Source organism: Telmatherina bonti (genome assembly GCF_933228915.1).
Source record: "Telmatherina bonti genome assembly, chromosome: 22".
NCBI classification, from domain to species: Eukaryota; Metazoa; Chordata; class Actinopteri; order Atheriniformes; family Telmatherinidae; genus Telmatherina; species Telmatherina bonti.
In genome coordinates, this window is record NC_136631.1 from 17,041,707 (window position 1) to 17,063,338 (window position 21,632).

A 21,632-nucleotide genomic window follows, 5' to 3' on the forward strand; every position below is an offset into this window, starting at 1 on the left:
GACTTCAGTTTAACTCATTTTCAGAGAAGTATATTTAAGTATAAATGGGTCTGTAGCTTTGAGTTAACTTTAATCATCTTTGTTTGTGGTTACCAGAAGGGTTTTCTGTTGAATGCAGCAGCTGCTAAAGTTTGAGATACAACTTGTCTTCTTTATTGTCAGTGTTTCAGCTGTGAGCCATTAAAAATAGTTATCTGCAACAGAAGAGCCTTGTCAGTCAGTCTTTTTCAAACATAGACTCATTGTGACCCTGGAGTCAAGTTAAATTTGTCAACACAGCACAGACACACATGCATGCTACTATGAGAGTTGTGTTAGCGGCAGAATGCATTGGCTTATATTTATAGCTCAGCATTCCAAGTCTCTCATCCAAAGTGTTATCACCTCAAACTTAGCCGATGTGTCATACAGAAATTCATCTTAAACAACTTTAGGTCATCTTATGAATGTGAACTCATCAGTAAGGTGACTGAGGAGATGTTACATCAAGGTACATTTATTTTTGTTATTCTTGTAATTAAATACATACTGTAAGTGCAAATAGTTAGAGTCCAGGGTCTAAAGAACTACGGAGTATAGTTGAACATAGTACAAAGTTGGACAGTTATTCAAACAAGCTAAATATCACCAGATACTTCTTGTCGTCATAGTAGTTGTACAACAGTACCTAAACATGAGCGTGTTTATTGATCCTTATGGCTATACAGAAGCAAAACCCTACAATTACCACATCTAAGACACATATTGTAAATTATTTTGTGCTTGGAAACACCAAAAGGAAATGACCATTTTTATATATATTGACATTTACTGAGAGAACCCCCATCTGCTAACTCAGAAACATGAAGCAGTATTTAACACTGGCAGCAGAGCATGTCTGTGAGCATTCGGCCGTTTTGTGCTAAACCGTACAATTTGTGGCAAGCACTGCAAAGCAAACGTGTAGCGTGATTTTTAAGAAAACGCACAAAAAAGATGAAATATTATTTACCCAAGGCTCGACTTCATGCACTTTATAATAAGCAACACAAAAAAAGTCTGTTTCTTTTTTTGTCTTTGAGTTGTGTACTTGTCTACCTAAAAACAGGATTATGCACATACGTGTGACTGTGTTAGTGTTTAGACTGCTAAAGACAGGGTGAAGGCTTCTCCAGTGGATGCTTTTAGAGAACACCAAGATGACATAGCACTACGGCCCGCAGATGACGATCAGGCGTGTCAGCAGTGAGCCTGATTCTGAGCTGCACTGTCAGCTTTGCAGTGACACGGACAGGTTCACTCCTCCTTCCTCTTTGCCCCGGGAATCTTTGCTTGGATCCTGGGCCAAGAAAAGAAACAAAAAACACACATTAAATATCACACACTTAACTTGACATGAACTCTGGATAAAACTATGGTTGTTCTAATCTATTTCAAAGGGAACAGCAGTATCTGGGATTTATTCTGGTGCTTTTGTAGCAGGAATTGTGTGGAGTGTTTTCTAAACCAGTAGCTAAAATGTTCCTTTTATATTTTCTAAATAAAGAGGAAATAAAAATGAGCATAAAGTAGTTTCATTAGGAACAAAATGAGAACTCTACAACCTTGATTTACTCTTACTAAGTTACCATCTGGGGTCTTTTTAGTTACTGTGAACTGGTTGAAAAAGTGGGCTGAATGACTGCTTCCTATGCTGTGTTCCATACATTCACACTTGAAAACCACCACTCCAGTCTTGCATCTAGTGGAGCAACTCCAGTGTAGGAGATGGAATGGTTTTCATCTATGATCAGGGTTTTTCTGCCTGCTCTTTTAAGAAATGCTAAGTAAAAGCAAAAAGATCAGGGGATAAAACAGAATGATACTTACTTCCCCACCACAGAGTTGACCTGGGTCCGTATTAATCCCACATACTGATCAATCTGTGCCTGAAAAGAAAAGACTAATAAGTCCATCCCTGTTTTCCAAACTAGAGTTTACTAGTGTTAGTGTGAAACTCAGGGTTCCTACCTGATGTTTCTCATAGACCACAGGCATGGTGAACATGGAGACCACAGCTGTAGCGGCACAGAGAGAGTATCAATTGATCAAGTAGTCTGACCTAAAGTTAAAACATGTTTACACAGGAACACGCTTGTGACAGGACCCCAGCACACCCTATCCACTGGTCTTATCTAAGGTAAACTGGAAAAGTAAACAGATAGCTTGTAGCAGTGCAGTAAACAAGTCAGAAACAAAAAGTTACATTGTGATAAAGAAGCACTGTAATATTTTCATGTTGTATGTAATGAAGATGTGACATAGGCTCTTTAATCGTGACAGAAAATGCTAGAGCGTGTGCGAGTCATCAGCTGTGGCTGGAAGCTGCATATATTTTGGAGTCGAGTCATCGATGAAGTAAGCCAAGATGACCTCACCTAAGATGAGCAGTGTCAGACCGTTGAAGAGGGCGCCCACATAGGTCAGCAGCCACATCAGAACTGCAAACTGTAAGATAGCTGCTGTTACTGCTAATATTTCATCATAGAAGTGGTAAAAGGTAAAGAATGAATTTAAAAATGAGGCAAACCTTCAAAGAATCAACCAGATCTTGTACAAGAAACAGCCTGCGAAGTTCCTTCATGCAGGTGTTGGAATACAGCAGGATTTTGTCGGCATATTTGCTAATCTGGTCCTGGGAGAGAGCAATTTCCATCTCCAGGTATGCTCTGAAACATAAACAAGAAGTAAGAAATGTGTAATCTCTGTTTAATAAAACTTGAAATGAAGTCTATACGCTTTGCTCACTTGAATGGATGCCCCTCATCGGTCTTCTGCACAGCCTGCAGCACAGACTTGTAGATCCTGAAGCTAATGGTGGCGGAAAGGGCTGCCAGGGCCAAGTAGGCTCCAACACTGACCACACTGAACTGGGTCAGAGAGAAGAGGAGCAGAAGAACGCTGCTGAACACGGCGCCTGACTGCTTCACATTCCTCCAGTAGAGGAGGTCGATTGCTGAGAAGGAAGCACAAAAGCAAAAATAGGGTTAGGACCGATAACGATACATTACCTGGGCTCTAACTTTGTATCATGTAGTCATTTTCAAAGTCAGTAGACCACTGTGCACTACACATCACACATTTGGGTCATATTACTGGAAGCTCTTGACAACCCAGTGCCTGAGGGAGCTGCGACTGTCACGGGATCCTGTTTTAACCCAGCTTCCTAACCCAGCTTTTCATTAGGTTTGAGCGAGCTATGGAGCTGTTCAAGCAAGAAGGTGTTTCTTTCAGTTTTCTCAGCATCTAAAAATAGACTAACTTGTTGAACAAGTACCTTTAATGTGTGTTGTAACTATCTTGACCGATGCGGCTTCACATTTCTATTTGCTGTGTTCTTATTGTCAGGAGCACCTGGTCTTGTCCCATGCATATACAAACAGACATGTAAACATGACAGTGAGGGTACACGTGTAATGTACTTCATGTTATATGATTAATGATTTACCTATAGCTCTGTGAAAGCAGCAGCAGAAATAGCTGCCTTATCAGCAGTTAACAGATAATGGTTCAGAGTGACCAGGCCATAGAGGCCTCTCTGGCCAGCGATGAAGGATGACCAACCATCACCACCTCATTAATGCATTGACACAACAGGATTCCTGTAAAACACAGTGCTCATGTGGGAAAAAAAATATCTGGCCTACAATGCTGACATGCTTAAAGAAAGATACACATCGAGCTGCACTGTTTTCTCACCGCCTTCTTTGGGTGGCGAAGCCTGTAATTCAAAGCCACTTGCAGAAATGAAATCGAACTGATAACTGAGGATTAGTCCAGTGTACCATTACAGCTTCAGTGGCCGACATGGTCCTCCTCCAGCAAGTCTGTGTCAGCTGGAAGCACAGGCCTGTTTCCATGAGAACTGTCAGCCGCCTGTATCACCTCTGCTGAACAGCTGCCTCCACACAACCAATCCAAGTCTTAACACTACGACTACGGTTCATATTGCATCTTGAATAAACTCCAAGAAATCCTAAAAGCTGCATAGAGCGGTGATATAACTGGTTTGTTAATGTAAAGTTTTGTACCGGTGAAAAGGAAAATATTGCTGCTGAGGCCTCTTGGGTGTCTTACTCTTCCTCTGAGCTGCCTGCCAGCCCGCTCTAATTTTAGCTGTATAGCTGTGAGCAGCATAGTGATAACGGCCATCTTTAAATTCTACTAAAAGTCATCAGTGGATGCCTAGAAGGCAGGCTAGACCTGGATGGTCAATGACCACCTCACAGTAACTGTCCCTGCATTGTCAAATAGCACCAGTATAAACCTATCTTCTCACCTACAGCACCCATCAGCCCACCCCACCACTATCACATGAAAGACTCTGCCCATTCAGCAACAGCATCCATGTGCCAAAGCTGCCACATGGAACATTCCCTATAGAAGCCATTGTTGCTGGCAACACAGAAAAACTCCATGTAGCTACTGATTTGAATGGAGATGCTCAGACACACACACACACACACAAAGATGAGCACAGGTAGCAGAGACAGCCGCTGCATCACATCGACAACACAAAAGCAGCCCTTCAAGGGAGACATGTTGACAGGCAGCAGCGACTTGTGATGTGCTATACAGACTTAAAAGCTTTAGCTGCAGTAGAGGCTTGTACTGACCTGCGACTCCCATGGCTGAACAGGGAAAGAGGCAGCTGCTTTATCCACGGACAAAAGGAGAGCACTGAAGGGGAAGTCCCCCCCCCCCATACGGGAGAGGAGGAGCCAAAGCCACACCAGCAAATCAGTATTTGCCCAAGCAGAGGGACTCAGGAGGTGGGGACAAGCATGGGGTGTGGTTGCCAAAGAGCCACAGTGCAATCCAGCACAAATACAAACACCCTGTGTTTGAGACCAGCACAGGCCTTTTGACTCGGCGCAATCACAATCAGGCACCGACTAAAACAAAAGCCGGCACAAAGCTGGGATATTGCATGAAATGGTTTTAGACGCTAAAAAATGGCAGACTAGCCATTGCTCTGTTAAAATACTTTGGAGGCATGGATCTGCTGAGCACCTGCCTGATGCAGTTACCATAGTTACCGTGTTCCATTTTCTCCCAACTACTCACTGAACGATGGCGAGAGTAGGGAAGGGAGGGGCTAAAGAGGGAGGGAGGGGAAGAGCACTCTTTTGGGAAAAATGGGAAAAGAGATTCATTTGCTCTGACTCTGGGGAATCAGAAGCTCATTGTGTTTATCTCAAACCCCAAGCCACAAAAATACAGCCACTCCCTTTATTGTGGGGTGCAAAGAGAACAATGCCAGGTGTCAGAGCAGACCTATGTGTGACAAGTCAATGTATGAACACAAGTATGTAAAAAGTAAGTTTAAAGATTTTTAACTGACAGTTGAGTCACATCACATGCAAATTTTCTGATTGAATTAGATATGATTTCTTGAATAATGTTAATTAGTTTAAACTAAATAGCCTTTGGATGATTGTTTCGATTGTGTAGATGCGCTTATATTTGTTCCAGGCCGAATCTAATCTAATGTTCACATTATCCCATTTAGACCGAAGACATCCTAAAAGTATTTGCTGCAGTTTTCATCAGTATCTAAAAAATGAGTGAATGAAGCGTTTACTTAACTTAAAAGTCTCTATGTACTAGCAGTTCTGTCACCTCAGACTTTAAAACAAGAACACAAACTTTGTGTTTGGCTTTTTAAGAGGTGCCTGAGTTAATGAACACACTGAATAAGAAGAGCATTTAACTTAGATATAAGAAAAGCCTCAACTTGGCATGCATCCTGTTGAGTTTTAGAGCCTACATGTAAATGTAAAATGTTGAATCAGAGCAGAGAAAATGTAAGTGCTTGCCTCCCTTTGCACCAAGTTTCTTAACTGACATCCTACACACACACACTGAGCAAAAAACAGAGCAAATGATTAACACCATTGACAATGATATAATTTCCCATCCCCCTTTTCTGTTGTAGAACTAGTTTAGAATGACCTAATTAAATCACCAAAGACATCCTTGTGGCCTCAAACAAGCTAGACTGAGAGAAAACACACAAGGACACTATTGCTGCCAACAATCTTTCACAGCTGTGAGATGTGGACCATTCTGACAGGAAGTTAAGATTTATTATCAGACAAATAGGTTAAAATGTATTAAACTCAGTGATGAATCTTTGCTTGGCTTTTTAAATTTGGGACAGAAAGGTAGTAATCAGAAGGCAGAAAAGAAATAGTGGAAAACCAAATCCAGCATATTTGTGTGTATATTTAAAGCTTGACTGTACTTTCACACTTAAAGTACTTGAATGGTTTGACCAAAATTATCAGCAATTAGATCATTGGAGCACTGATTTAAAATCTGTGCTGTTTCCTCTCTTTGGGATAATCTGAAATTCAGAGAACTTCAGCTTCACTACAAGCAGATAAATTTCTCACAATAAGTCTAAAAGACAAAAAAAACAAACAAAAAAAAACACTAAAACATCTCAGCAAGAGGTGTGAATTTTAAATATGAAAACAAAAACACCTCAAGCATCATCTTCTTACTGTATGCACAGAATGAAAAGTGTACCAACATCTTTCTGAAAGTGATTACATATTAGCACAGTAAACATAAGCTGTTAGAAGTTCCATCATGGGAAATAAGTTTGATTACTTTTTATTCTTCCTTTCTTGATTCAGTGCAGTTTGATTAGCCCGAAGGAGTTAGGTGGCAGTGAGCCAGTCACATGCACTGCAATGAGAACGACTTAACAAACCTCCAGCTTTAAGATGAGTTACATTAAGATTATTAAGATGATTAAAATCTCGACTGTACAAACTTAATTTGATGACATCCATTTGCATGCTGTAGGTGGATCTCATGAGAGATCAGGAGCTTCGTGTTACCCAGTCTGACTTGTCAGCTTATAAATGGATATTGACTCAGCAGAAAAACATCAAATGGCTTTATTTGTCTTCAAAACTCTAAACTGCACAACCACAATCAGATACTGTTATAATCCCTTCTGTGATACAATGAACAGATTATTCTTAATGCTTAGTCAAACCTAAGAGGATGATAGATAATAAACCACAATCAGTGTGGATGGAGAGACGCCATTTTATCTCCCGGTCCCTTCTGTTAGCCATTTGTCCTACAGAAACAGACACCCGGAGGATACTCCTGAATTACCCAGTCTCTGTAAGGTGCTATGGTGGCAGAAGAGACAAGGGGTTGATGTAATCAGGCTGGGTGTGCCCTGGTTACCATGGAGACAGTCTGTCAGTGCAATCCGAAGGCTGACTGCCTAGTGCAACAAAAACAGAGCATACGCAATGTATAAAATCCAGCTCCCACAATTACACAATGGGGAGGGTATCAACAATGGCACGCCTTGGTCCCTAACACTAGTGTCCGTAATAACATGCACCTAAAACAGATGGCACCCAGCATGCTGGTGTGTGCGCTCATTTTCCAAAACACCCATCAGTGTCTCTCACCCACCTGCCCTCTTTGTGTGTTGCTTTTTAGGGATGCACACAAATCAAGCCGAACGGATCTGTCATAAGGGCGTGTCCACGTGAAAGAAGGTGGCAGAAAAAAAGGACTTTCTGATTTCTCAACACTTACGACACAACTGGATACGTAACGCAATAAACATAGACATCACACTTGCACTGCTATGAATATTTAACATACATGCAGGAATAACAGTCCATCTGTCACTGCCACAAGACACAAATGCTGAGTAAATCACAGTAAACACATCAATACCCTGGCCTTTCCAGCTGCTCCAAGAGCACTCCTTCTTGGTCACGTCTGCAGTGGCCTGCATGCTGGTGCCGTTAGGTCCCTGTTCTGTCTCTCTTTCTCTTTACAGTCTCCCTTTTTCCTCTTTGTTTCCCTCTTCGGTGAAACCGACTCACTCACTCATCCCAGAGAGGCATGAATGGTGGAAAAGGATGCAGAAGAGAGGCTGAGACGACGTGGGGGAGGGAGGGAGGGAAGGAGGGAGGAGAGGTTTCCAAGGTGCTGCCGGCTTGCGGAGCACAAAGACTGATGCTGTGGAGCGGTGCTGGCTAGAACAGAAGGAGCAGGGGTGGTGCATACGTGTATGCCAGTGTGTTGGGGAGGGAGGAGTGGCGGGCTAAATTGTAAACACCACACCACTGTTTTCAGTTGCAGCAAACCGACCATGCAATGGTTAAGAGCTTCAGGGGGTAAAAGGATGTGTGGTTATGGTCATAGGTTTTTGTCTTGCAAGGGAAAGGTTTCATGATGACTGAGCCACAGACTGGTAATCGTGGGGGGTATAAGCAGGAGGGTGGTTATGCAACATTCTTTGTCAAAACACTAAAGTGTACTGATGAATCATATGGTTTCTAGCAATGCACTTTAATGTTTTCTGTACCTTGTCTGCAAATTATGTATTGATGCAATTTCTAAATAATTGCTATCAACACGGCACGGACCGTATCACTGAAGTGTAAAAAAGTCATTTCATAGTCTAATGTCATACACCTCGCCAACAGGATATGTCTTAAAAGCTTGAAATGGCAGGACTTGATACCACATTGCATGGAAAAACATGGCAAATATCCAGCACTGTCCTTTTTGTTTGCACACAACGGTAGTTAATGCTTCAAGTAGCCGTTTCCTCTTCGGTTCACTGTTAATTCAGGAGGCAAAGTGCTTGTTCTTAATAATTCATGTCAATAGACATGTTCATTTCAGCACAGTATTTCTAGTTTAGTGCCTTTAGGATGTGTTGAGGCTCTATGATTTCCTCCCTGGAACACACTTGGAATGTAAATTGAGGAAAATTGCTGTTTGAAAAAAAAACAAAAAACAAGGTAGGATGCTTCCAAGTATAAAAGGAATAGCTTAATCATTACGCAGAGAGCTGAATAGATGTTGTCCAAATGTTTTCTTTATCCTCTCAAAGCTGTGAGCCAGGTCTCCCCAGTCCTCCCCCCTGCAGATAGCCACACCTCATACCTTCTGCTCAATACGGCCCTGACACTCATCAATGCCAACAAGCAAACTACAAGGAGAGAAAAAAGCTAGTTCATCTGAACCAGACTGAACATGCTCCCCCATCACTGTTGCTATGGTAACTGATGTGGAAGTGCACTGACTGATGACATAAATATCTGCTGGTCTTCCACAGAGCAGCAGACAAAGATGCCTTACGCCCTCTGGTGGTGGAGAAAAATACATGCGACCTTCTTTTTAGCATTTCCAGAATCTTCTCACAGTGAGTAAACACAACAAGCCGACTGTCCTCATATTAGGTGTATTTACAATTCAGAAATGTGACCATTCACCTGAGTCGACCCTAGCTGACTCCAGATGTGAAGAAACCCCTACATGCATGCAAACCTATGTTTAATTACCAGCCACAGTGGAGCAAACACAACAAAAAAAGAAATTATGGAGTGATTTCACTTGCTATAGACATAACAGATTCAAGAAGAAACCTTTGAAGCTTTCAAACTGGAGTGTGCCCCAGTTTTCTGTATCACAGGGTTATGTAAACCCACTGTCTACAAGGATAGAGGGAAGAGCCAAAAGTAGTCAAAATACCCATGACAACATCAAAATGTGCAGCTTAGACAGCATTAACTGCTGGCTGCATCTGGTATGCCTGACTTACCTAATCATAAGTGTGATGTAAGAATCCTCTCAAAATGGAAAAGCAGCCTTTCCACAAGCATTAGGAGTTTCCAGATATTTACAGATTAGGCAGCGCTTCCTTGTATTGTCAGACACCATGCATGGACTTAAGTTTGAGAACATGCAGCCTTTTATTAATTGTCTTTTCTCATATATGCCACCAGGGGGAAGCAAATGTAGAGCATAGACAACACAAGCACTTTCCTCTCATCCCTGAACACAGAAACCCAGTCACGAGAAGGATATCCCTTCTTTCTTTTATCTTATCACCAGTTTATGCTAAAAATAAAAATCTTCATACACTTCTGTGTCGGCACATCAGCAGCACTCCCTGATCCATTAGCTGTCAGCTACTTCTGCAGTCTTAATGTCAAGATGAAGCCACCGTATCAATGGTAGGAACACAGATTGGCAAAACTTTAAATTAAAAAAAAAAAAATTAAATAAGGTAAGGGCTAACCTTTTTGTTTATCAAATCCCTCCAGAAAGATTGCTGCAGCAGGTTTTCCTTGGTCTCCTTTGCCCTCGTTGGTGATCTTGTGCATGTCACCCTGGTGGGCCTTTTCTGCTCGCACCTCTGGAGGTACAGCGGCTGTTGGGGGCTTAGGCTTGCTGGGACGATCTTCCTCCGCTTTCACAGGATTCTTGTCCTTTTCTGGAATCAGTGGCTCAGCTGGCATTCTCTCAGTTGTACTGCGAGGAGGGTTGGTGGTGGAAACCAGTGGAGAGGGAGGGCTGACTCCCTGTTTGGGGCCACTCACACCATGCTCTCTCTTTGGGCTTTCTTCAGATGCGGACTCAATGAAGAGCTCACTGTCAAGCTCTGCCTCTCTCTCCTCCCTCAGTATGCTGTAGGCGGGTGGAACAGGGCTGCCCGTAAGGCCAAAACCACCCTTGATAACCGGAGGATTGTCAAAGGGGTTATTAGGCTGGCTGAAAGCTCCCTTGCTTTTAGGGGGTTCAGCGAATGGGTTGCTACTAGGTTTTGAAGGTTCTTCAGACACCAGCTCGATCTCTGAGTCTCCAGACTCTGCACTACTGCCGTCATGCTCCCTGCTGCCAGGCTTTTGGCCTGGATTGCTTTTGGTAGCTACTGGCTTTCCCACCTCAGACTTGAACATGTCACGTGATGGGAATTCTTTTTCTGCTCACAAAGAAATAGAGAAAGGGGAGAAGAAAAACTGTATATCATTAAAGTTACCTTCCAAATCCAGCTTTACTTGTGGTAGTTAAAGCTATCACTTTTGATCAGGAAATAACATTTACCTCATCGTCCAAATGAAATGCTACGTTTTCAGCAATAAACAACTTTTCAGCGTATGCAACCTTGATCATTTTCCATTGTACTGTATTATTTTAGCAGTTTGTAGTTTATGTGGGACTGAAATGAGATGGCCCCACTTTATAAGCACATGCAAAAATAATTCTGTTATTTATACAATCCTGTTCAAGATTATTGGCTTTGTGTATGATATACGGACGTGACGCATCATGTTAATTTTTGCCAACATCAGTACTGCCTGCTATATTTAGATAGGTGATTGTTTACATAAGAATGTCACAAACGTTACAACCAACATGAAAACAGCATATACAACACAATGCAAATAACCAACATGTTTTTTTCCAGATAACTATGGGAAACCTCAGTACATGTTTAGCTTTGTTGAGGCATGCACAAAAAAACCCCACATTATATAGCTATAGCATTATATTGACTATGTTTTGATCAGTTTAAAAAAAACCCCATAATGATTTCATTACTAGTGTGGTAAAATTTACTGATGCTGCTATTGTAATAAAATGATATTGTGATTTAGACCTTTACTGATTTCTATCCTAATTACCCATAATTTTTTAAACCTGAGGTAGGTGTGTGTGTGCATTTGCTGTGCTTACGTGTTGGGGAAGCATTTGGAGTGGAGGCAGGGCTCTCATCCTCTGGCTCTGACAGTGTCACGGTGGGAACCCCTTGTAAGCCCACACTGAGAATGTTCTCGCGCTCAGACACATTGACCGGAGAAGGATGTTTCTGCGGCTCAGACCTGGAAGCTGGTGGCTGGGACTCAGTCAAAGTGATCTTCACTGGGCTGGTTTTCTGTGGAGTGCCACCCAGGTTTCGGTAGGAGCGATAGTCTGTCAGCTCCTCATCGGATGGCTCTTCCACATAAGGGAAAGAGTGGGAACCAAGTGCTGGACCTAGATTTTCTTCTTCCTCGTCTTCTTCATCATCCTCATCTTTTCCAGGATTTTTATCCATGTAGCTACCCAGTAAGTCATGACCAGTGGAGACTTTGTCGGTCTTGTTTGGCGGAGCCCTCTGGTGCTGGTCTTGATGCACTTCCTCGTGACTGATATCCATGTAGTTGTAGGATTCTGTTTTGTGTGAGCTCTGCAGAGATTTTGGCATGTCATCCATTAGGTTGGAAGCCATTTTGGTGTTGGAGCTGAAGCTGTAGGTGTCACTTGAGAAGTGGTCCAAGACAGAGGAGTCAGACGAGTGGTTAGAGGGCTTTAGGTCGTCTGACAGGTAAGAGGCCTCCCGGCCAGTTGGGAAACTCTGATTGGACAGCAAGGAAGTGTACACATCACCATCGTCATTCATAGGCTTCCTGAACAGACCAGACATGGCATCACCTACAAAAACAGAGAGAGTCAGAGAAAGTCAGACGACAGATAAGGCAGAATGCAGAGCTCTCTGTTTCGCGCGGTTGAATCAAACCAGCCTGTCCCTGAGCTGTGATTAATGAAAACATCCAGTTAAACAAAGCTATGCTTCAGCCAGTGCTGCTGCCAGGAAGAGAGACTGTGGCACTGTGAGAGCAGCACAGTCCGACTGGGTGTCTGGCTGTGCAGATCGGCGAGGCTGCAGACACAGTGGGTACTTGTACCCAAAGGGACACAATGAAGGATTGTTCAGAAACCCCCAAAAAAGCCACAGAGACACAACCAAAGTCTGTTCTGTAGCACACAAGTAAAGTCCTGCCTGTAGTCTCATCTCAGCCATGTAATCACAAATCCTGCATTTCCCTAAACAAAAGTAGTGACAGAGATTAAACTAATCATGCATTGAAAATACCTTCTTCAGATTCAGTTATTTAGGATAGAAACCTGTTTTGTCATTACATAAAACAACAAAATTACTGAAGGTGATTTGACAACGTGCGTCTGAAATAAGCAAGACCTTTTATAACAAAGATCTAGCTGGGAGCCCGATTGAGCTTTTGCAGGTTTTTACACTGAGGCACCCCCTAACAAAGGCTAATTTGGCATTTGTCCTGTTTAATGTCTCTGCTATGAGCTCTCTCCAGTGACTAAAATGTACTCCAATGTTGACACGAGCCTTATCTTTCACTTTGTCTCTTTCTTTTCCTTGCTGCCTTCAATGATGTCCTCTTGGGTTCCTTTGCTGAATCAGACATAGTGCACATTCAAAATAGCCAGCATCTTAATATCCAGTTATTAGCATGTAATACGGTGTTGTAAAGCAAAATGTTGAAGTAATAACATACTCGGGATAGGATTAAAAGTTGTAAGCTGCTGTATCTACATTGTTGAACAATGGTGGCTCCAGGGATGTACATACTGGTACTCACTGTACCATCAACATGAGTGAGAAAAAAAAATGGTTTTAAAGCTGGAAATGTAGCGCTTCTTTAAAATCTAAACCTGAATACATAGGTAAATCATTATGGTGCCTCTACATATGTCCATATTAGCCAAACTATCTGATGCATTTTATTACAACAGATGCTGACTTTTAAGTGGTGTTATGACAAGAAGTTAGATAGCCCCCCTCTCCATCTTTGATTTTCAGACAGAGCATCCATTTTGGGAAAAATCGTTTTCATATTTTGAATCATCAGACCACAACAGACCAACTATGTTTTTCAGAAGTGATTTCCACTTAAAAAGCCTTTTTTTAAATGGACTGCCAACTGAGGTGCTGGAAATCAGTCAATCAATAGAAAACAGATGATATATTCAGATTTCCTGAATATTTTATTAACAACCTTCAGTTTTTTAACTCAATACCCACACAGTGAATTCCTGCCCATCTGTACATCTGAATGTTTATAGTCTATTACCCACCTGCAAATCACATTAGTTGTGATATAAGAAACAAGGTGGATTTTATTATATTTCTAAAGTCTATTTTCCATCACTGTATCTTTTATAAATGTGTTAGCATTTGTCTTAAAATAATTTAAAATTAATAATAGAATTAGCTTCTATGTCCAACTCTATCAATCAAGAGGCATGTTTATTTTGCAAATATGAAAATACAATGAACACCAAATAACAGTACCCACATAGAAATACACATTAGACTATAAATTATGTTACCAGATTCTGTTGTGCTGTTTACAAGTCAGAATTTATACATCCATGAACTAAGCTCCTCCTGCTCTCTAGCCCTGCTTCTCCAGGGCAGTGGTTGATGCTATAAATAGGTTGTGTCCAGCTGCTGGACTGGATAAGGGGGCGAGAGTTAAAATTGCAGCCTAAGGGTTAGCTCTGGAGAATGCATACTGACTGACAGAAGACCCAACAGGTCAGGATGTCCCATCCCTCCTTCTGCTTCCTCTGAAAAAGCCCCACCACCCTTTCCTTCTGCTGTTCAATTGCTGCTTCCTCAGTCATTAACAATACATCATGCTGCAGTACTGAAGCATAAACACTACATCCCCATGGAGGGATTTAAGGGGAGGGGTGACACAAAAGAATAAAAGTAAGGCAGGTCAAGACATTTTTAAGCTCCAGGTTAACTTGTGTTGAACAGACTTAAATATCTTAAAGCTTAACATCTAAAGTGTCTCAATACATAAACTGTTGAGCAAAGTTCAGTTAGCTGGTGTTAATGCTTTTGATTTACTGCCTAAGCCAGGGGTGTCCAGCTCCAGTCCTTGAGTCCTGCAGGTTTTCAATGCTTCTCAGCTCCAAGACGCCTGACGCAATGAGTCATTCTGCAGAAGTTCATTGGCTGTTTGATCCATTTAATTTAGCTCAGGTGTGTTAGAGGAAACACTGAAAACATGCAGGACTGTGGCCGTTGGGGATTGACTTTGGACACCAGTAGCTTAAGCTAACCAACACATAATCCTCTTAATATACTATCATGGTATAGGTAGGTTCAATCAGTCATCACCCTGGCAACACAATTGTAATCTTAAAACTTGTCAATTCTTCGCATAAAGAAATGTTGCGATCAAAAACAAAGAACGGTGATCTCTGGGTGCTGCTTGTAATCCATTTGGCCGTGAGTAACACCAACCTCTCCTCATCCAACTCTAAAATGTTCCAACCTCCTAAACATACCAGCAGTTGCATAAGGCATCTGCAGCAGAGGCTGCATGCATGTCATTAGCTAGCAGGAGAGCAGTCATTCTGAGCTGCTGCTTGAAAAACTTGGTAGAGATTGAGGGCATTTTGAATCTGCTGATATGACATCGCACCCAGACACTGGAAAAACCCACGAGGCTGAAACAATTGCTTCACTGCAGTCGGATGGCAATTGGGCATGACAACAGAGGAATTCTCAGCTCACTTGGGTCACACAACATATTCATGGCAGTGAAAGGATTGGGAGGTTTGATAAAAAAAAAAAAAAAAGTCCTGGTGGATATGCTGTGGAGGAGGGGGAGTCCTTTTGTTGTCCTCCGTGCAGCCAGAGCAGCTCTGAAACTAATGGGGGCTGACAGTCTGTGCTATGCCAAGGCATAGTTCCTAATTATCAAAAAACTGACAAAAACAGAGAGCATGGATGATATAAGAAAGGCAATGGTTGCAAGAATAAAAGGCTTACTGAGCAACTTGCACAAAAGGTCTCTTTTTACTCTGAGAAATTCAGTGCTGTATAAAATATTAGATAAAATTAATATACTAACATTTATGCTGTACAATAGACAGGGATTAGAAATGTACCTGTGGGGATTCAAAAAGAAATTTAATTTTCCCAAAATATTCTTGATAAATAATGTTGCTGCACATATTTCAGCCAGGAGTTATGCTTGGAGACTGGAAGGAGATGTTGCTGGTTCCCATTACACCCAGCCATACTTCAGCTTTTCCTTGCAGCATGTGTGACTCTCAGGCTCTGTAACAACGCCATTGTTCCATCCGCAGCTCTATCTGCTATGGTGTTATCTTACAGGAGTTCGCTTTCACAGCATGACCTTGTGGAAACCAATCCACTCTTGCTGTGCTCTCCTTTCAAAGCCATCTGTGCCATTGATGGTAAATAATATACAGTTGCTCAATATTTTAGGGCAAAGATGTTTTTCTCTGTAGGTTTTGTACACATGTTATCCTAAGATACACGTCACATTTAACATCTGTGTGGACATTAACTAAATGTTTGACAAATCGAAAGCTAAAAAAAAAGATATTTTATCTTTGTTACATTAATTTAGATTTGGTTGTTATCCTCTATTACAAACTACCCATTCCTTTATGATGAAAATACAAATATATAACTTTATATAAATGATTATACAACAAGTCCAATTCTGAGTAATCAATATGACACTACCAATAATATTGATATTGTCACTAAATATTCCATAGTGGGACGATAAGGAAAAAAAACAACATTTTGTTTCAATTGAAGTTTTAACTTATTATCAAAATGAGCACATCTGTCTGCAGTTTGACAAAGATCACATGAACTTAAAGGGAGGGATGTTGAGTAAATGGATTAATTAGAGCCAAATATTACATTTAAATCAAGACATATTAAAGGGTTGTATTTGGAAAAAAAACCTCAATTACAACCAAATAAAATCCTTATCCCATCTGTGAAACATTGCGTTGGTCATGCCATGGTTTGGTCCAATTTTACTGTAAGATGGAACAACAAATTCTGAATTATTATATTAGAATCTTAAAAGAATATATCAATATATCTGTTTTAAAACTAAATAAGAACATAAAGATGGCCATGTAATGTGACAACAGTCTGAAACGAACAAACTATTGTGGCATAGAACAGTTAAATAGGAACAAATTTAATATTTTGGAATAGCCTGAGGGACCAGAGTTGGGCATCCCTGGACTAGAGACAAGCAGTAAATGTAGAAAAATCCAACAACATTCCAGTGATTAAACTGATCTAAATAGAGAAAAGAGCTAAAATTTCTGATCTGTAGAATTGAATAATAGTTACTGAAACTCCTGTTATAGCTGGATTGGGTTCTCTTCATCCTATTTATGCACTTCAGTGAAAAGGTCATTTATTTGGGAGTAAATACCTCTCTAAAGAGTTTACAAACTCTCAAGGAGTCATAAGGGTGTAATATTTGATTTCTAAACTAAAGTTTCTTGCTTGTCACATCATAATGACTATGGACTTTAAAGCTTTTATGAAGTTCTTGTTAATCACTGTAAGATTACAATATCCAAGGCTTTGCAATTACATGAATACCACGAACTAATTGTTTGTCTTTAATGTTAGTAAAGTGGAAGAAAGTAAGGAACACAAAGGCTGCCTTTACTGAGGTAGAACAAAACTACCGCCAGAGGTCGATAGGAAAAAATAGCTTTGCTGTGAGATTCAGGCGCTCTGCTCCATTGATCCAAAACAATAAGCACATACAATTACTGTAAAATACATTGGTGTATTCACTATTCTTTAAAAATTACTGACAGCCACACAGGACAAATGCAATTTTGTCAAGCATCCTTTGTCAAAGATGAGTCAAGGGGAGACAATTTTAATAAAAGATAATGTTAAGCCACAGTACGAGCAGTACCTTTTTTTTTATAAACAGTATTGATTGTACTTTTCTCGGCTTGGATAGAACTTCATGGATGAATAGAGGGGGATGTGGGAGGACTCAGGTTGAGTGTTTGAAAGCTGTCCGTTTTGGGACAAAGCTGTCAATTAGGCATGACTTTGAAACATAAATTCACTTTCATTTTACAGCCAAGAACTTGATATGAAGGAGTGTATAGAGAAAAAAGCAGGCAAACAGTTCATGATGATCTACACAAAAAATAGAGATGAACCGTGTGATTTACACAGTAAGTGCCTTTGCTGATAGTAGCTCTAATCCCATGAGGAGTTTTGCTCTAGTTGGTTCAGGGATTACTCTGAGATCCCAGTCTAAAGAGCTGGACGAAAACAAAGAATCATGTTTCAGATGATGGCTATTAATTGTTTTCTGGCTGAACACATGGGATTATAAAGACATTAGAAATTATGATTTATTGATATGGTGAGAGCTGGGATGCTACACTATATACTATTCTAGGGAGCTTGTTCAAATCAGAGTAGAACAAGTCCTGTACATGGATGCAGAGGCCTGGAGCTTCATTGATGTCAGAGAAAGGTACAATATTAAAGATATCTTTAAGAAAAAAATGCAGTTTGTAGTTCCAAGTATTTCCCAGCAGCTGGCCCACTTGAACTATCATCCTTTTCATCACAACCTTGCCTCTCTTACCATTAAGCTGCCCTCCCCTCTTCCCTCTGCTACGTATTTACTTTGCATCTTTATCATCTAGTCTGAAAAGACCCGTGCCCCCCTGTGGGAACAGGAGCTCAGCTCTCACCAGCTAAAGGCACAAATGCATTGTGCTGGCTTATGCAGTCCAGCAGAGTCCACTAAGTGCTTTCTCCATCTAAAAGATATGAATCCAGACAGACATCCGGTACACTGTCTCATTCTTGTCACTGGTGGAACAGAAAAAGATTGATGCCTGATCCACAGAAAAAGATTGATGCCTGATCCACCAGTCAGACAATGTACTGTGGAAGATTTCTCACAAGCAATGCACTTTGCCAGGACATAATAATGAGACTAATAAACTAGACATGTAAAAGCTATACAGAGCCTGATGAAGAAAGGGATGCCAAAATGCAATGTCTCCATCTGCAATGTGCACTGTTTTCTGCCGTTTGACAGAGCAAGTAGTGAGGCTATTAACCATCTGCCAGCTCGACTGGAATGTTTTCACAGCACATCACACCTGGTCATGATGCAGCATTTTCTTCTGCATGTGTCCCTCTTGTATCTAACACACAGAGGGAAAATTAAAAATATAAAAGATGCTGAACTACCTGGCAGAGTCTAAGATCCAGAGATAGCTTGTCCTGTGGTAATTTAATATAGCTGGAATTGGCACTATCTGGGCCTGTGGGTAGATCACTGCTGTGAACAAGATTTAGGACAAGCATGGATCAATTACCTAGAGGCAATTTCAGGCTTCTTGAATGGATACAGTTTCACAGATCATTGTGATTGAGAGCTTCACTGTTTTTTTTGATTCAGTTAAAAATAAATAAATACATGATTTTTGTATATCTATCTATCTATCTATCTATATATATATATATAAATATATATATATATATATATATATATATATAAATATATATATATGTTTCACCAATGCAGGGTAAAGGCTGTTGAAACCCTGAATGTCTTTGACAAAGATCAAAGGAGACTATAATATGCCTGTCTGAGAACGAAGTGTCCACTCCACGCTGTTAAATACTGTAGGATGAGATCTGGAGTATTCCCACCAAGAATATAAGTGACAAAGAGAATTACTTCACTCCTATGGTCATGATTCGGCTCTGTGGAAGTCACAGCCATATCAGACTACTCTGATCTTTTTTTAGGAACCAAAACAAAGTCTGCGTATTTGTCTATGAGCGCCTACACACTTCCTCTAGCAGACTGTTATAAAAGTAGAGTACAAGCTTTCTTTACTTTTTCAGTGAGTAAAACTGGGCATTTCATAATAAAAAGCATCACTTGACAGAAAATGGATGTTTTCTTTCATTTTTTGCATCAGCAGCAGCATTAGATGAGAAAGTGGCTGAGCAGCCAAGAGAGGAAATTGGACAGCTTCTTCTTCTTCTTTTTTTAAAGCAAAATCTCATGAATTTTTCAGTGAATTTGTGAATAAAAGTGCAGGGCTCTAGTTTTGCACGCCAAGCGAATAGTGAGCCATGCTACTTCAGGATCAAAAATAGCATGAGCTGTGGTGAAGAGGGTGAGGACTGAGATCTGCATTTTCTTCCACAAAAACACATCCCTTGCAGCTGATCATATAAGAATATGATAAACATGGTCTAAGGCTCCATAATGCATCTGATTTTCTTCTTCAATTCTAATAAAATGTGTTGATGAAGTCTCCCTCTCTTTTCATATAAAGCAGGATTAAGCAGGGTTTTTTTTTTTTTTAAAATACTCAGTGCCTTTGAAAGCTAGGGGCTTTAGGTCTGTAATCTGTTTATCTTGTATCAAACTGCATGTATATTTCAAATAGCAAGCTTCGCTTATATATGGGTGATGTTATAGCAGTAAATGTTTGAAGTTCAACAGGCTGTGTGGTAATGCCTGCTGCATCTCAGACTCGACTCTGATCAAACTACAACGAGACCTGCTCAGACAAGTGGAAAAACAAGTGGGCTATATGATGTTTTGTGTCTATTAAAAGCTTAATTTAGCTGAATTCATCTGGAAATGTCTTTACTTCACCCAGCATAGCTCTTTCGGTCACTGATTTACTATAAGCATGTGCAAACTGTTCGGTGCGGTTGGTTTTTGCGTGTTTTCAACCCCAGAAGTTTTGACTCGCCGTGCGGACAGATAAGCAGGCCGTCTGTCGTAATCTGTGACAAATTGATTGCGTCTCGCGCGCTGTAGCCTTTGCCTCTTAAATACAGATCCTATATGTTTTTATATTCGACACACAAGGGCAATTGTTATATAATGGAAAGACGGTGGTAAATATTGCGCTTTAAGTTGAGATAAGCGAGTTTTACCTGTAGATGCAGTTTCCATAGCAACGGGAGGCCTTTTCCCGTCGTCCTGGAAAGGATGATCCAGGTCGCCCGCCGCGTCGCCGCCTCTCGGCTTAAATTCCTCACGAAACTCCTCGAACCGGTTCGGTGTGTTTCCAAACAGACCGTTCCTTCCATAGTCCTCCCCGAACCACTTCCCCTCCGAACCTAGCTCCTCACCGGGCTGAGCAGACATGCTTGTTCCTGTAGTCGGACAGACGACACAGTAGCTGCGAGGCTTATTCTTGTTTACCGTACAGCGGAGCGGTCGCACCGTTGCAATGGATGACAGAGAAAAACACACAACCGTGCAGCTCGTGGCTGGCTTCTGCTAGTTTCGCGTGGGGTTTGCAGGCGCCACAGATGAAGCGGTGCGGTCGGTTTGGGAACAGGAGGAGAGTGAGGTTGATTGTTTTAGTTCAGTGATCCAACGCTGACGTCATGGAGCCCGTGAGAGCCTGTTGGCACTTTATTTCAGAAAAAATATTCACTGAATATTAATCTATTAAACCAGTTAAAAGATGTCCTATTCATAATAGGTAGGATAATAATATAAAAATTAAAACCGTTAGGACAATTGGCTATAATAATGGCGCATTAATCACATAGACTAGCCTACATAAAGAAGTCTTTTTAAATGTTTTGTTTTATTTTTATTTTTATTTTTTACAGTCTGGATAATTTTAAATAATGTTTTTAAAAACACACAAATAAACAAGGTAACAGCGTATGCTTTGGATTTGTGGACAGCCACGTTTCGTCCAGCTGTAAGTGAAACATACTTTACTGTCTCGCGCCCTCGCGTGGCCGCTCATAAGATGACTTCCAAAGTTTCAGCCTTCCTCCTTAGCAACCAGCCGTTCATGCGTGGATACAACCTGATGGTAAACAATGCTAAACTCAGACAGACCGGTGACCTGTCTCGCTCTTGGACTACTGTGTTAATTGTGGTTCGTAGATAAGATCAAAATAATTCATGTTTGTATTAGTGTTTCGCTTGATTTAATTGTTTTTACAATCTGCGATGAACTAGCTTGAAAAAAATAGGGATTACTTGGGGAGAGCTAACATTAGCATCAGTGTGAGGTGTGCTTAGTTGATGCTCGTTTCCCCTCTGTGCGTATTACATGCGGGTTTATCCAAGCTTGGAGTTGCAAATTAATTTGTTATATGGGGTTATTTTATGTTTTTGCTGAGC

At 40.9% G+C, this 21,632-nt stretch overlaps 1 protein-coding gene across 2 annotated transcripts; it reads right to left on the reverse strand.

The window, feature by feature from the left end:
- Positions 1-480: 480 nt before the first annotated feature.
- rtn1a (reticulon 1a) lies at positions 481-20,925 on the reverse strand. Of its 2 annotated transcripts, XM_079262546.1 has the most exons (9): positions 20,417-20,925; positions 11,539-12,276; positions 10,100-10,783; positions 2,767-2,974; positions 2,549-2,687; positions 2,397-2,466; positions 1,990-2,036; positions 1,849-1,907; positions 481-1,318 (listed from the first exon to the last, which is right to left on the reverse strand). In XM_079262546.1, the coding sequence occupies exons 1-9, from the start codon at positions 20,628-20,630 to the stop codon at positions 1,276-1,278; spliced, it is 2,202 nt and encodes a 733-aa protein (XP_079118672.1). In that variant the 5' UTR covers positions 20,631-20,925; the 3' UTR covers positions 481-1,275. The 2 variants fall into 2 exon arrangements, with proteins under 2 accessions (XP_079118672.1, XP_079118673.1); XM_079262547.1 differs by lacking the exons at positions 10,100-10,783; positions 11,539-12,276; positions 20,417-20,925 and adding an exon at positions 4,635-4,731.
- Between the last annotated feature and the right edge of the window lie 707 nt (positions 20,926-21,632).